The sequence below is a fragment of the Idiotropiscis lumnitzeri genome, chromosome 14, assembly GCF_059441095.1.
Source record: "Idiotropiscis lumnitzeri isolate Australia: NSW breed Sydney's pygmy pipehorse chromosome 14, RoL_Ilum_1.0, whole genome shotgun sequence".
NCBI lineage: Eukaryota > Metazoa > Chordata > Actinopteri > Syngnathiformes > Syngnathidae > Idiotropiscis > Idiotropiscis lumnitzeri.
Window position 1 is genome coordinate 15,243,407 of NC_142404.1, and position 14,787 is coordinate 15,258,193.

The 14,787-nt window shown below is 45.2% G+C and overlaps 1 protein-coding gene across 1 annotated transcript in view; it reads right to left on the reverse strand.

Annotated features, from left to right (window-relative positions):
* The window catches only part of neb (nebulin), a 57,821-nt gene that overhangs the window by 22,273 nt on the left and 20,761 nt on the right, over nt 1-14,787 (reverse strand). Inside the window, exons 49-98 of the mRNA XM_088315387.1 lie at nt 14,381-14,584; nt 14,179-14,283; nt 13,989-14,096; nt 13,396-13,707; nt 13,118-13,321; nt 12,673-12,777; nt 12,488-12,595; nt 12,091-12,402; nt 11,803-12,006; nt 11,629-11,733; nt 11,404-11,511; nt 10,988-11,299; nt 10,692-10,895; nt 10,512-10,616; nt 10,167-10,274; nt 9,775-10,086; nt 9,317-9,520; nt 9,106-9,210; nt 8,686-8,793; nt 8,291-8,602; nt 8,005-8,208; nt 7,767-7,871; nt 7,580-7,687; nt 7,209-7,520; nt 6,871-6,975; nt 6,679-6,777; nt 6,504-6,605; nt 6,117-6,224; nt 5,731-6,042; nt 5,542-5,646; nt 5,353-5,457; nt 4,765-4,869; nt 4,566-4,673; nt 4,376-4,486; nt 3,851-4,048; nt 3,591-3,695; nt 3,413-3,517; nt 3,172-3,276; nt 2,984-3,091; nt 2,589-2,702; nt 2,309-2,506; nt 2,024-2,128; nt 1,849-1,953; nt 1,656-1,763; nt 1,165-1,272; nt 965-1,072; nt 791-895; nt 606-710; nt 332-430; nt 144-248 (exon numbers count right to left, since the gene is read on the reverse strand). Of these exons, the coding sequence (XP_088171513.1) occupies nt 144-248; nt 332-430; nt 606-710; nt 791-895; nt 965-1,072; nt 1,165-1,272; nt 1,656-1,763; nt 1,849-1,953; nt 2,024-2,128; nt 2,309-2,506; nt 2,589-2,702; nt 2,984-3,091; nt 3,172-3,276; nt 3,413-3,517; nt 3,591-3,695; nt 3,851-4,048; nt 4,376-4,486; nt 4,566-4,673; nt 4,765-4,869; nt 5,353-5,457; nt 5,542-5,646; nt 5,731-6,042; nt 6,117-6,224; nt 6,504-6,605; nt 6,679-6,777; nt 6,871-6,975; nt 7,209-7,520; nt 7,580-7,687; nt 7,767-7,871; nt 8,005-8,208; nt 8,291-8,602; nt 8,686-8,793; nt 9,106-9,210; nt 9,317-9,520; nt 9,775-10,086; nt 10,167-10,274; nt 10,512-10,616; nt 10,692-10,895; nt 10,988-11,299; nt 11,404-11,511; nt 11,629-11,733; nt 11,803-12,006; nt 12,091-12,402; nt 12,488-12,595; nt 12,673-12,777; nt 13,118-13,321; nt 13,396-13,707; nt 13,989-14,096; nt 14,179-14,283; nt 14,381-14,584 (7,515 nt within the window). The remainder of the gene's footprint in view (nt 1-143; nt 249-331; nt 431-605; nt 711-790; nt 896-964; nt 1,073-1,164; nt 1,273-1,655; nt 1,764-1,848; nt 1,954-2,023; nt 2,129-2,308; nt 2,507-2,588; nt 2,703-2,983; nt 3,092-3,171; nt 3,277-3,412; nt 3,518-3,590; nt 3,696-3,850; nt 4,049-4,375; nt 4,487-4,565; nt 4,674-4,764; nt 4,870-5,352; nt 5,458-5,541; nt 5,647-5,730; nt 6,043-6,116; nt 6,225-6,503; nt 6,606-6,678; nt 6,778-6,870; nt 6,976-7,208; nt 7,521-7,579; nt 7,688-7,766; nt 7,872-8,004; nt 8,209-8,290; nt 8,603-8,685; nt 8,794-9,105; nt 9,211-9,316; nt 9,521-9,774; nt 10,087-10,166; nt 10,275-10,511; nt 10,617-10,691; nt 10,896-10,987; nt 11,300-11,403; nt 11,512-11,628; nt 11,734-11,802; nt 12,007-12,090; nt 12,403-12,487; nt 12,596-12,672; nt 12,778-13,117; nt 13,322-13,395; nt 13,708-13,988; nt 14,097-14,178; nt 14,284-14,380; nt 14,585-14,787) is intronic.

Below are 14,787 nucleotides of genomic sequence, written 5' to 3' on the forward strand. Positions count from 1 at the left end.
AAGCTACTTTTAAAATTTGTCAGAAAACGTACACATTTCCCCAATAAATAACCTCCAAAAAAAAATCACCACTGAAGATATGACATGCTCACTTAATGGCAACATCATTTAGCAACTTTTCGCGATATTCAGGGAAGACTCACCATGCTCAAGTGGCTCCTGAGCTCGCTCACTCGCTTGTACTCTGGTGTGTCCAGGACCAAGGAGAAGTTGGGCAGGTTTTTCTTGGCCTCCACCGGGTAGTCCATCTTTGACAATTACAAAAAAACAACAAGAGACAAATGATGGCGACCGATGTGATCAGAACAATGTGGTAAAGGAGGATACGTACTCTGTACTTATTGAGGTTGCGGATGCGGATCATCTCCGGGGTGTTGTACAGGAAACAGCCGATGCCCCTCAGCCATGTCAGGTCCTCTTTGTATTTCAGCTGAAAAAGTGCAACAACTTTAATTTGAATTCAATTCCAAATTTAGATTTAGAAGGTGCCTCTCAACAGGCGCAATTATAATCGTAGGTTGAAATAAAAAATGTCCAGGGAAAGAATATCCAAGATTTGATTTTCTGTTTGGGCTGTATATAAAATAACAGAAGTTTGTTTGTACCTCACTGGTGATATCGTTGACGTGGTAGCAATGCATCAGCTGCGGTGTCATGGGCATGGAGATCAGCTGGCCTTTAGTGATGTTGTACTTCTCCTTGTACCACAACTACAAAAACACCAAAATATAAAATGCAATATCATTTCAAAGGAGACATACAGTAGATGCGAGAAAAAAAATTCCGGTACATCGCTGATATGATCCTGGTTCATCTTGACTTGTTTGATTTCGGGGGTGTCGTAGGTGGTGTGGATCTTGTCCTTTTGCCTGTGATAATCCTCGCGATACAGGCGCTACACGGACGAGAGAAAGCAACATTAGATGGCGTTGAAATAAGAAAGTCACGCCGGGCCTCGTCTCACCTCATTGGCGATCTTGTTGGCCTTCCTATAATTGACAAAGTTGACGCCCTGCGGGTGAATAGTGTAGCCCTTGGCCTTCGTCATCTCGTAGGCTTCCTTGTACTTCACCTATGCAAATCGAAAGGAGACATGAGAGAGGCACAATCAGGTATTGCAATTTATTTATTGTTTTATTTAGCCAGTGATGCTCGTATACTTACAAGGCTACTAATGAAGGTGTTACGCTTAGCCTGCTTGATCAGAGGCATGTCGTGAGGCAGGGTGTATCCTGTGGGCATGTAGTTTTTGTTGGCCTCCTTGTACCAGTTCTGAGAGAACAGAACACAGTGAGAATACATTTTGCGTTAAAATGGTGGAAATTGAATCCTTGTCTGCTCTGGTTTCTGGCAACTCCATGGAAAGTCATAGTCAACACTTTCCGGTTCTGTTAAAGAACTCAGGCCTCGTCTTCCCTGGTGTTCTCCCACCTGTGACTAACAAGGCCAACTTAACTCATTGATCCCTTAATGAAGTGAGTCCTTGCTTTCACTGGTGTTCTGAAACCAGTGCCTCAAAAATACTGCAACCCAAACCCTATTCTTGTCCCACTTCCGTTACAAAAATTACAAGTCCCCAGATTTTTTTAGGAGCTAACAGCATTTATATAGGTGTCATTTTGGACAGTAAAACTGTCCAAGTGTTCATATCTTACATAGCTCTGAATGTGGTGGGCCAGGCGAGCTCTCTCTCCTTCTACGGTAATGGCAGGAGCGGTGTTGGTTCCCTTGATGTGGGTGTTGTAGTCAGAGCGATAGTGCAGCTGGAAAAAGATACAGTCGTTAAGTGGCGAATTGACTCGTCTATGGCGCAAAATCATAACGTCGGGCTGCTAAGAACCGACTTACGTCACTACGATTGATGCTGTTTTGCTTGGCCGTCTCGTAAAGCGGGGTTTCCATCACCACCGAGTAGTCCTTGAAGGCCTCCACACCTTTAGCTTTGTACTTGTTCTGAAATGGAAAATACATGACTGAATGACATTTCAGAGTCCATCAAAGCAGCAAATTAGTAAGAACAAACATTGCTCTGAATGTCGCCGGCATGCTTGACGCGCAGGATTTCTGGAGTGTCCCAGGCGTAGCAGCCGATGCCCTTCAGCCAGGTCAGGTCATCCTTGTAGAACATCTGCAGAAGAGTTCGAGTTTGGTTAAATTGATAAAAAGTTAAAAAGAATCACACAAAAACTACATCGTAAGAAAAAATTTCCTTGCTCATAAACACTGAGCATGGTGCCTTGATTTGAGATATTTCAACAAATTTATAATTGAGTGGTTTTTTTTTGTTTTTTTGTTTTTTTTTACTCACGTCACTCAGCTGCTCGTTGACTTTGCGCGCCTGGACGTACATCTGCATATCGGGAAGGCAGGTCCACTCGTGCAGATATTTGCGGTAGTTGATTTCGCTGACTTTGGTCTGGGTTTTATGAGCTGTAAGAATCTCCAGCATGTCTCCTGGGATGTGGTTCTTTGCCTTGGTTTTCTCATAGTCCTCTTTGTACAGGCGCTGCACAGGAGGGTGGTTCGTTTATAATAATAAACCTGGAGATAGTTCAATGTCAAATAACGCTGTGAACGTTTTGCCTTACGTCCAGGACCAGTCTTCCGGCCTTGAGGCAGCGGAGGGTGCCAGGATCGTCCTCAATACACTTGGGCAGACTGTAGAGTGACTTGAACTTCTCATAGTCCTCCTTGTACTTCACCTGAAAAGCAAAGCAAGAGCAAGTTTCATTAAGCATCCTTGCATCCTTTGAAAGGAATGATTGAGAATGTCCCTCCCTCACGATATACTTCACTCTTCATGCCATTCTCTTTTACTGTATCGTGTCAGCTTTACAGGCAACTTCAACTGGCAAAGACACTTTGACTCTTTTAGTATTTGGAGAACTATGCAAGAAAGAGAGTCTTCCTTTCTTCAAAGTGATGTTCTATGATGTCCCAATTTCAGACCATGAGAGTGAGAACAGATAAACATGATACTCACGCTGCTGACAATGATCTTCTGACTTTTGGCGTGTTGCAAGGAGCGCGAGTCGTGGGGGATCTGGTAGCCCTTGGCCTTGAATTTGTCCCAGGCGTCAGTGTAGATTTTCTGAAAGTCGACAATAATTATTATCGTCACTCCACCCATTTGTGTGTCTGAAATGAGTTTGGCAGAGCATCTCTACATACGTTGCTGAAGAAGCGTTTGAAGTTGTGGCATCTGGCATAGTCGTAGGTGTCCAGAACGGTAGTGTACTTGTGCTTCTCCTTATGGTAAGACTCCCGGTAGTTCAGCTGTTAGCACAAGTGGCAAAAGTACTCACACTTTGTACCTCGGTAAAAGTACAGTCACTTTCGTTTTCCAATGAGTGCCCATCAAATTTTTAATACTAACGTTTTTTTTTTTTGTTTGTTTTTAAAAGGAACTTACGTCGCTGGCCCAGGTGTGGCCAAGCACAGCAGTCACGTAGGCGGGCGTGTCGGTCACGATAGAGTAATTGTTGAAATCCTTCTTGGCCTCGTCTCTGTATTGCAGCTGTATGGTAAAATGAGGAAATGTTATTTCTGTTACGTTTTCACATGATGATTGATTGCCTGAAGATACGCACTTCACTCTGCAGATCGTAGGCCTTCTTGGCACGAAGGATCTCCGGCGTGTCCCATACGTAGCAGCCGATACCCTTCATCCAGGTCAGATCCTCTTTGTAGAACACCTATGAGTAGATGACAAAGACTTTTGACGGCAATACAAATAGTCTGTCATTCTTTCTCACTGAAATTTGATGTATTTTGCTCAAGTTATTCAACGTGCACAAGTACAATACAATGATACAGAAACTGAATAAAATGTAAAGGTTAAGAAACATACATCGCTGAGAATCTCATTGGTCTTGCGGGCTCGGATGGCGTCCTCCTGGTCGGGGTGGCAGGTCCACTGGTGGAGGTATGTGCGGTAGATGACGTCGCTCAGCATGTCCTGGCAACGCTTGGCCACCCTGTTTGCAATGACGTCGGACGGGATGTGGGTCTTCATCTTGGTCTGGTGATAGTCCCGATGGTAAAGCCTCTGTAACGAAATACCGGGAATGGTGGAGGTTATGAAATTGCAAAACTAATTTTCAGTTAACGGTTCTTTTATTTTCCGACTCTTTTTTTTCTTCAGACTCCCGTCGAAACATTTAAGGTAAATCACAACGTAAGAACAACAACAAAATAAAAACAGTCTACGAAGAACAAAAGAACCAACGAGCTGATTTTCAGTTGACTGATACAAAAAAAAAAATCCCTCATCGTGAATAGAGAGGAGCGAAAGAGTAAATGATAACAAAACAGATTCTGCTTCATTTTGAGCCATGGAAAACCTTGAGATGGCTTATGATTAAGATTTGCTCACCAATCCCTTGTTCTTCTCCTGATCACCACACCTGATCACTTCGGGGAAGTCCACCAGGGTTCCGGCCAAGTAGTGTCCCTTGGCCTTCTCGTGGGAGTCATGGTACATGACCTACAACAGAAATATAATAGAAATTAAAATTTGAGCTGGAAGATGAACCAGAAGAAAGAACAACTGGTTGGGCACTCACATCACTACGGATGTCTCTGCTCTTCTTTCCGCTGACCAGCGGGATATACTCATGGTCCAGATGGTAGTCCGCAGCCTTAGATTTGTTCCAATGCAATTTGTAGAGTTTCTGAAATTAGACACAACACGTGACACTGTTTTCAGGTGCGATTGAGGAAAAATAAAAATCCCAAATGAATGAGCCATTTGAGTCCCGGTACCTCGCTGACGTGCTTGGACATCTCCCTGCTGTGGGCCAGTTGAGGAGTGTCCTCGGAACCGATGTACTGACCCCTCTCTGCATTGAAGGTCTCTTTGTACTTCAGCTGTGGATGAAAAAGAAAATGTGAGGACAGCAGCACAAGTATATAATTCCCTACACCGCCATGGTCATCGATTTTGATACAAGTTTGAATCTAAAGCTATGAGGTGTCAATGCAGTGTCGTACGACGTTGTGTCGCAACATGGCAGCCCAACGAAGATCCAAATATTAATTTGACTATGTATGACGTAATAAGTATTATTGTTCCCACAGAGAAGACAGAATATGTGCCTGTGAATATTGCTGTGTGCTTTGATTATGTGTTAAAATAGCAGCTGTTTGAAGGTTTACTTCACTTTACTCTCACGTGTGCTCATTTCAGTGCCACCTCTATGGCCTATCGCATTATCTTTTAGCATTAAGCTAGTGGACTTTTGCCTGACCAAAATTATTTTGACATCGTGGGTGGTTCTGGAACGTATCCGTCCGTGATAAAACGGGTTGATTGAGCTGCAAGTCTTTTAACTCTCGTCTTTTAATACATACGTCACTGAGGTTAGCAGCGTTGGTCTTGGCCAAGATAAGTTCTGGACGGTCCACCACCAGGGTGAATTTTCCAAAGCCGTCGATTGCGTTCTTCTTGTAGATCCTCTGTGAGAAAGGTGATGACATTCAGATGAGAGACAAAATACTGAGACTACATAATGCTAAATCATACTACGGAGCAGAACTTACCTCGTTGAGAATTTCCTGCGCTTTTCTGGCTTTGACGTGGTCCACGGATTCATGGGCCACCCACCCGCAGCCTCGAATCCATTCCATATCCGCCTTGTACACAAACTAAGAAGCAGAAGAAGAACAAGATCTGGGGATTATTTGAAGTCCAAAGTGTGGATTTTTATTTTAACTGATCTGACAACTCACATCACTCTGAAGATCGTAGGCTTTCCTGGCCTGGATGACGTCGTTCTGGTCAGGCAGGCAAGTCCACTGGTGCAGGCGGGTCCTGTAAAGGTCGTCGTTGACTTGCATCTGGCACTTCTTGGCCAGCTCAAACTGCAACATGTCCACGGGCAAGTTGAACTTGGTCTTGGACTTGTTGAAGTCTTTCTTGTAGAGAGCATCGCTGGCGATCTTGGCCGAGTTCAGGGCCAGCATGAGGAGCGGGTCGTCCTGGATGCTAAGAGCCCCGATGTGGTGGCCCACCTGCTTGCGATATCCCTCCAGGTACTTATGCTGCAAGACAGATAATGGGAATCAGTTATAATTCCCATTTGGGAAATGTTGTAAACATTTGAACAGCTACTCACTTTGCTTTGGACTTTACTGTTGCTAATGCACTGCTTTATGGATACGGCATCTTCAGGCATGAAGTACCCAGTGGCTTTGAGCTTCTCCCAATCTTGGGAATATAGTTTCTGCAAAACAAAAAGTTTGTTTTTGACAAATGACACAAGCAAAACATTCTAAATGAAAAGCATAATACCAACCAGAGACACCCGATTATTCATGGTATCGCCACAGACAGGTTTTGTTTTTCGAACAATTTTACTCTGACTAGCCAATAAAAATGCTGACATTCAGGTAGCCTCTGAGCGACATTGACATGTTAACAAAGAGATTGGACAATGTTTTTTTTTTTTATAACATAACATCCACATACACGTTAATATATATGAATAACATAAAAACCTTACCGGGTGTACGTTCTTAGCTGTCTCTCTGGCTGTGATCATGGTCGGAGTCTCCACCAGCGTGTAATTGGTCTTGTCCTGATGCCAAGCCTCGCGGTATCTGGCCTGAAAAGAAGTTCAAAGGTGTTACCAAGAGCGAAAAACAACCTCAAATGCGAAGCGGAATGGAAATCCGGACCTCATTGAGGATGTCGGCGGCATTCTTAGCGCAAGTCAAGTCGACTCGATCGGTTGGAACACCAAATTTCTGGTCATCCAGCTTGACCCGGTAGCCTCTCTGGAACCATGAGATAAACACAATTGTCAATCGCGTCCAAAATGCACACGTTCAGACACTCAAAACCTGAGATGACTCATAAGTCAGACTTACCTCAGCCAGGATCTTCTGTGCGTTCTTCACCCTCAAAACCTCAACGGACTCGTGCGGAATCCAACCGCATCCACGTAGCCACTCCAAGTCAGCTTTGTACACAGCCTGAGGAGCAAGACAACTCAAGAATGTATACGGCCATGTCATGACCCACTCTGAGTTTTGTCCTATTTCCAGGTTAGTCGACTCTCCTCCCAGTATTTTTCTTTTGTCGGCGGTAGAGTGGCCCAATCAAGTGAAATTGGTTGCCATTTGGTAAAAAAGGCTGAGTCTTCTTCTTACCCATAAACCTACTGTAATATGTCGCAGTTGTGCAAAGTTAAAATCGACAAACTTACATCACTCTGGAGATCGTAGATCTTCCTGGCCTGGACCACATCATTGGAGTCAGGCAGGCATGTCCACTGGTGCAAGTGAGTCCGGTAGTTGAAGTCGTTGACTTGAATCTGGCACTTCTTGGCCAGTTCCAGGCTCAGCATGTCCACAGGCAGGTGGAATCTGGTCTTGGACTTGTTGAAGTCCTTCTTGTAGAGGTTGTCGCTGGCGATCTTAGCCGAGTTCAGGGCCAACATGATCAGGGGGTCGTCTTCCACGCTGCGAGCACCGATGTGGTGGCCCACTTGCTTGCGGTATCCTTCTTTGTACTTGTACTAAACAAGAAGGAAACGTAAGTTTCTTATTTTAAACTTGATCCATGTTGTTTCCTTACATCGCTAATGATATCTCTGGACGCTTTGGCCTTCAGTACAGCGATGGCATCCTCTTTGATTTGGTAGCCTTTGGCCTTCTGGTCATCCCAAGCCATGGTGTACAGTTTCTGCGGCATATCAATAAGGACATGGTGAAAAAGAGATCATGCCAGAAAGGCTGAAAGCGGTCACAGCATTAAACCTTACATTGCTGATGTTCATTGCATTTGTCTTGGACAGCTCCATGGCCGGTGTGTCTGCCGGAAGAACGAAGGACGTCTTTTCGCTCTCCCACAGCTCCTTATATTTCCTCTGTTGAAACGAAAACAAGAGCCTTTAGTATTCTTCTTTGGCAGAATAATAAAAAAAATATTTTGGTCCATGATGAATAGGTGAATTATTTTCAGGATTAAAGCCATCAAATTTTTGGTTTTCCTCGACTCACATCACTGAGGTTCTCCGAATTTTGCTGGGATAGGACAATTATAGGCAAGTCCACCACACTGGTGAACTTGATCGTGCTGGGTGGCTGGCGATAAAGTCTCTCGTTGAGGATGTTCTGTGCATTCCTGGCTTTGATGACGTTCACTGATTCGTGAGGTGACCAGCCGCATCCCTTTAACCATTGCAGGTCGCCTTTGTACACAGCCTGCAAGATACAATTCCACATTTAAACAATGCAAAGCACGTACTACTGCAAATGTTCAAGATAGTGTTGTGTACAAGCGTACATCACTCTGGAGATCGTAGACCTTCCTGGCCTGGACCACGTCATTTGAATCCGGCAGGCAGGTCCACTGGTGCAGGTGCGTGCGGTAGTTGAAATCGTTGACTTGCTGCTGGCACTTCTTGGCCAGCTCGATGGCCAGCATGTCCACAGGCAGGTTGAATTTAGTCTTGGTCTTTTCAAAGTCCTGCTTGTAGATGTTGTCGCTGGAGATCCTGGCGGCGTGGGCGGCCAGCATGATGAGAGGGTCGTCGTGAACGCTGCGAGCGCCGATATGGTGGCCGCACTGCCTGCGGTATCCCGTCTTGTACTTGTACTGAAATTCCAAAGCGGAGTTATTGGTGGCCGACCAATCAAATGTGGACAAACTGGCGGCAGTAAGAGGCGCTACGGACTTACGTCACTGATGATGTCTCGAGAGGCCTTGGCTGCAACAACCGAAATGGCGTCTTTGGGGAGCAAATAGCCATTTTTTAAATCTTCCAAGTAGCCTTCACGGTAATGTCTCTGTAGGAAGGAAACAATGTTCTAAGGCTGATGTACATGACTCAAAAAGAGTCATGGATATTGGGACTTCGGGTGAAATTTCAGGACAAACCTAAAACGCCCTACAACTCTTGCAGGTGAACTTAATTTGAGGGATTTTCATCCATCGTGGGGGTTTTACTGTTACCCCAGAGATATACAAAAGACTACTGCAGTGTATTTTCACGCTGTTTCATCTTGAAACTTCACCCCAAATCCTTGTGGGTAAGGCTACAGTTTCTACATTTTGAACAAAAACATCATAGGAGTATCTTGCATTTGTCAGTGTCTTACTGGACTGGTGTTGAGCTTATTCTGCTTGGCCAAGATGATCTCAGGTGTGTCAGGCATGATGTGAATGTTAATTTTGTCGTTCTCCCACGCAGACACATATGCTTTCTGCAAACATCAAAAGGTTGGATTGATGAAGAGGCTGTTTTTTTTGTTTTTTTTAATTAAATTGCTGATGTACAAATCTGATTGACAGTGTGTACAGTGTCTGTACCTTATCCATGATCTGGGCGTTGGCCAGAGCCAGGGCATACGGCATGTCGCTCGTCTTGGCGGTGAATTTAAAGTTGCTGGGAGGCTGGCGATAGAGCCTCTCACTCAAGATATCGGATGCTTTCTTTGCTTTTTCCACGTCCAGTGATCCAATGGGTACCCAACCAGATCCCTTGATACATTCCACGTCTGCTTTGTACACAGCCTACATGAGGGATGATGCAGCTTTTGGTTAGCAAGTGGGATTCTCGGTAAAACACTTGTCAACTACGGTGGTACCCCTTGAGCGAAGTGATGAAAATGTATTTATTTATTGAACAGGACAAGCAGTCAAACAAACAAAATGAGAACACACGCAAGGAGCAGTTACTTCAACTTCATCTCTTGAGCTCACTAGCCCACGCTCCCCTCGGTGATGAATACAATTTAAGTGGGGGTACCACAAGGCGAAGTACTCACGTCACTTTGAAGGTCATACGCCTTCCTGGCCTGGACCACGTCGTTGGAGTCCGGCAGACAAGTCCAGTTGTGCAGGTGAGTCCGGTAGTTGAAGTCGTTGACTTGAATCTGGCACTTCTTGGCCAGTTCGAGGCTCAGCATGTCCACAGGCAGGTGGAATCTGGTCTTGGACTTGTTGAAGTCCTTCTTGTACAGGTTGTCGCTAGCGATCTGGCCCGAGTTCAGGGCCAGCATGATCAGAGGATCGTCACGGATGCTCAGCGCGCCAATGTGGTGGCCGACCTGTTTGCGGTATCCGGTCTTGTACTTGTACTGTGTAAAGAGGAAAGTGACAACTGACACAGGAACTCAAAACTATAGTCAAACAGACTGAATGATTTCTAATTACGTACGTCACTAATGATTTCTCTTCCGTGTTTGGCGGCTACAATGGAAACCGCGTCAGGTTTCATGACGTAGCCCTGTCGGAACATGTCCAGGACGGCTTGCTTGTACACTTTCTGGAGGTAGAAAAACAGCACGTTTATATGATCAGAGCCTTCGGAGGTATTGACAACCAGCAAAACGGTGTTTCAGAGGCACATAAGTTACAATACTTTGGAATAAATCTCAAAAAGTGAATACAACTTCTGCAATGTTCTCACCAGTTAGTGAAATTGGATCATTTCTCACAGCACACCAACTGTGCTCTTGCACACTGGTATGGAATCTCTGTAGTAGAAATCAATGGACTCTACCTGGCTGAGGTTGTAAGCGTTTGCTCTGGAGAGCAGAATCTCAGGCAGGTCAGCACCGACATTGTTCTTCACCTTTTCGGCCTCCCAAGCAGAGATGTAATATTTCTGCAAAGACATGCAAAACGCTACTGGAAAGAAGGAATTTTATCTTTACACAATCAGCAGGAAAAGATAACATACCTTGTTCATGATCTCAGCATTTGCTTTGGCAAGGACCATCGGCATGGCTTTCATGTCTGTCGTAAACTTCAGAGTGTCTTGCTTCTGCCTGTAAAGGCGATCGCTAAGAATTTTGCCAGCGTGCTTGACTTTCTGTACTTCCAGAGAGCCATCGGCGATCCATCCTACGCCAACAATCTCATCCAAGTCGGCTTTGTACACAGCCTGATGGGGAGGCAAAGGCGCATTGACGCAACATGAGAAGACAGAAGCACAGTCCGGTGGTAGCAGTTTTTGATTACTTCTACTGGACTTACATCACTCTGCAGATCGTAGGCCTTCCTGGCCTGGACAACGTCATTAGAGTCGGGCAGGCATGTCCACTGGTGCAAGTGAGTCCGGTAGTTGAAGTCGTTGACTTGAATCTGGCACTTCTTGGCTAGTTCAAGGCTCAGCATGTCTACGGGGAGATTGAATCGGGTTTTGGACTTGTTGAAGTCCTTCTTGTAGAGGGCGTCACTGGCGATCTTGGCCGAGTTCAGGGCTAGCATGATCAGGGGGTCGTCCTTGATGCTGCGAGCGCCGATGTGGTGACCCACTTGCTGCCTGTATCCTGTTTTGTACTTGTACTGAAGGAATCAGGAAAAAAAGAAGAGCTCAAACCAAAATTTCCTCCAGGATTATTATGTATGTCTCCATCTACTGAATTCTTTGTGAAATGAAAGCGACTTACATCACTGACAATATCCCGAGAGGCCTTGGCACTCTTCACAGCGATGGCATCTGGTGGCAGGAAATAGCCCTTTTTGATGGTGGCCTCATAACCTTGTCTGTAGTGTTTCTGTCAAGAGAAATGAAAATAAATACAGAAGAAAGGACCAGAGGTCAATTGATACATGGCAAGAGCATTTGATGGAACCAAGCTAAGATTGTCAACAGGTCCAAGAGTACCACTAACCCTGCTCATGTTGATAGCATTCTGCTGAGAGAGGAAGATCTCTGGCGTGTCAGGGTTGATGTGCACGTTGGTTTTGTCATTCTCCCACGCTTCGATGTAGCGACGCTGGAAAGAAAAAAAAAATATTTACGGATCATCTGGCACAACTTTCTTGTTTCGCTCAAAGATGTCTACCTTGTTCATTGTCAAAGCATTATTCTTTGCCAGTTCAAAGTTCATTGCGTCAATAGGGCTGGTGAATGGAATTTTGCTGGCAGGTTGGCGGTAGTTTCTCTCGCTCAAGATCTCAGAAGCCTTCTTGGCCTTCTCCACCTCAAGTGAGCCATCTGGAGACCAGCCGAGACCCTGGAGCCACTTCAAGTCTGCCTTGTAGACGGTCTGTGGAGAGCAGTGATGTAAGGATTCAGGTTGAAAACAAAGTCATGAGATTACGTTTCATTTTTTTATTACAGCAACACTCACATCACTCTGCAGGTCATAGGCGTGTTTGGCTTGGCGAACGTCATTGGAGTCGGGCAGACACGTCCACTGGTGCAGACGGGTGATGTAGTTGGCATGGTTGACCTGGATCTGGTTCTTCTTGGCCAGCTCAAAAGCCAGCATGTCCACAGGCAGGTTAAACTTGGTCTTGGACTTGTTGAAGTCCTTCTTGTAGAGGAAGTCGCTGGCGATTTTGGCAGAGTTCAAGGCTAGCATGAGAAGAGGGTCGTCCTGGATGCTGAGGGCTCCAATGTGGTGGCCGACCTGCCTGCGGTATCCGGTCTTGTACTTGTACTTTGAAGGAAAAGAGACGTCTCAGTGGCTCCATGGCAGAATATAGGAAACTGGGAGATTTCTTGGCATAAATCTAAATGCTTACATCACTGGCAATGTCCCGAGATGCCTTGGCTGCTTGGATGGAAATGGCATCATTGCGCAAGTGGTAACCCTTCTTCTTAGCATCTTCATTTGCTTGCTTGTACAGTTTCTGTAATAGGCCAAATCACGCATTTAGAATAACCAATATCAGCACTTTTGAGCTCAAAGCCCAGTTGTTTTGCCTACCAAGCTGTAGTTGTAATTGTTGGCTTTTGCGAGAACGACGTCCATGGCGTCAGGCATGACGTGGATATGGGGCTTCTCGTTTTCCCAGGCGTCAATGTAGGCTTTCTGTCATCGTACGTTAACGCAAACTCAAGTTAAATATTGCAATATATCACATACATATGTTTCATTAAAAGTATTTTGATATCGCACTAATACTAATAAATGTTTGTTTTGTCACTGATAACACCAAACAGATTTTTAACTGCCACACTGAGTACGCAATTAGCCTCTTGCCCTACTTCACTCCGTGAGATATGGATTTTGGCCGGTTTTATTGCCGCTTCTCCTCTACTCTTTTTTTCTTCAGTGAAAAATGTTTGGACATCCCTGGTCTAAATCCTGCTCGATTTTATTTCTTCTTGAGATGATGCTACCAAATTTAGTCATTGTAATTTGTGAATACCTGGTTCATGACTTGAGCGTTGGCCTTGGCCAGCACCATGGGCATGTCCTCGGTGGAGAGCTTAAACTTGTAGTTGCTCGGGTGTTGGCGGTACTTCTGTTCACTCAGGATGTCACCGGCTTTCTTCACCTTCTCCACATCCAGCGAACCAATAGGCACCCAGCCAGTACCTTGCTGTAGCTTCAGGTCTTCCTTGTAAACATTCTGACCAGGACACAAAGGATTCAGTGAAGCATTGGCCCCCGAAATTATTCATTACCCAGCATTCATTTTCATACATCACTCTGCAGGTCGTAGGCGTGTCTGGCTTGGCGAACGTCGTTGGAGTCGGGCAGGCAGGTCCAGTTGTGCAGGCGGGTGATGTAGTTGGTATGGTTGACCTGGATCTGGTTCTTCTTGGCCAGCTCAAAAGACAGCATGTCCACTGGCAGGTGGAATCTGGTCTTCGACCGGTTGAAGTCCTTCTTGTAGAGGACCTCGCTGGCGATCTTGGCCGAGTTCAGGGCCAGCATGAGGAGAGGGTCATCCTGGATGCTGAGGGCGCCGATGTGGTGGCCGACTTGCTTGCGGTATCCAGTCTTGTACTTATACTGGGAAAAGAATATGTCTATGAGTTGTCACATTGCGAATGTCTCATGTCCAAAGCCAGAAAATAGGTAAGCTGTGAGGTTCACAATGAATTTCAGTCAACAATAGAAGGCAGTATAATATCAGGATGATAACCGCCTGTGATGGATGGAACGGTTAAAAAAATTGTTGACTTGAATTCCCTATTTAGTTTCCCATTGAAAATTGGGAAAATTTCCACCCCTTTGAAATCTGAGCAATAAGTAGTTTTGCTGTTAAATTGTGAGAAAACCAAACTACTTACATCACTAGCAATGTCTCTGGAAGCCTTGGCTGCGAGGATGGAAATGGCATCTTTGCCCAGATCGTAGCCTTTCTTCTTGGCCTCCTCATTTGCCTGCTTGTACAGATTCTGAAGAAACAGAAGATAGCAGACGTAAAGATACAAACGTTTAAGCAGAAACTTGGTCACTGCAAACAAATTGTTCACTGACCAAGCTGTAGTTGAGGTTGTTGGCTTTTGCCAGGACGACATCCATAGCGTCAGGCATGATGTGGACCATGGTTTTCTCGTTTTGCCACGCTTCCTGATATGCTTTCTGCAATAAACGCCAGAGATACCAGGTTATGAATGTCAAGTCTATTGTAAAATGATTTGTCCTACTTGGGTTTTGCGTCACGTTAATGTTTGAATACCTTGTTCATGACTTGAGCGTTGGCCTTGGCCAGCACCATGGGCATGTCCTCGGTGGAGACCTTAAACTTGTAGTTGCTCGGGTGTTGGCGGTACTTCTGTTCACTCAGGATCTCACCGGCTTTCTTCACGTTTTCCACATCCAATGAACCAATAGGGATCCAGCCGACACCCTGCTGCAGTTTTAGGTCTTCCTTGTAAATATTCTGGCCAGGACAGAAAAGATTCTGTGAAGAATTTTACCCAAATCTAGAAAAACCATGTCATTAGCATACAGTGTTCCTTCGCTGTATCGCACGGCTCATTGTTTGTGCTCCTGGGATTTTTAAAGTGTTTTTACAATAGTATCTGGTTTCTCTATATTGCAGACTTTCTCTTATTGCGGGTATATCTGGAACTCATCCCGTGC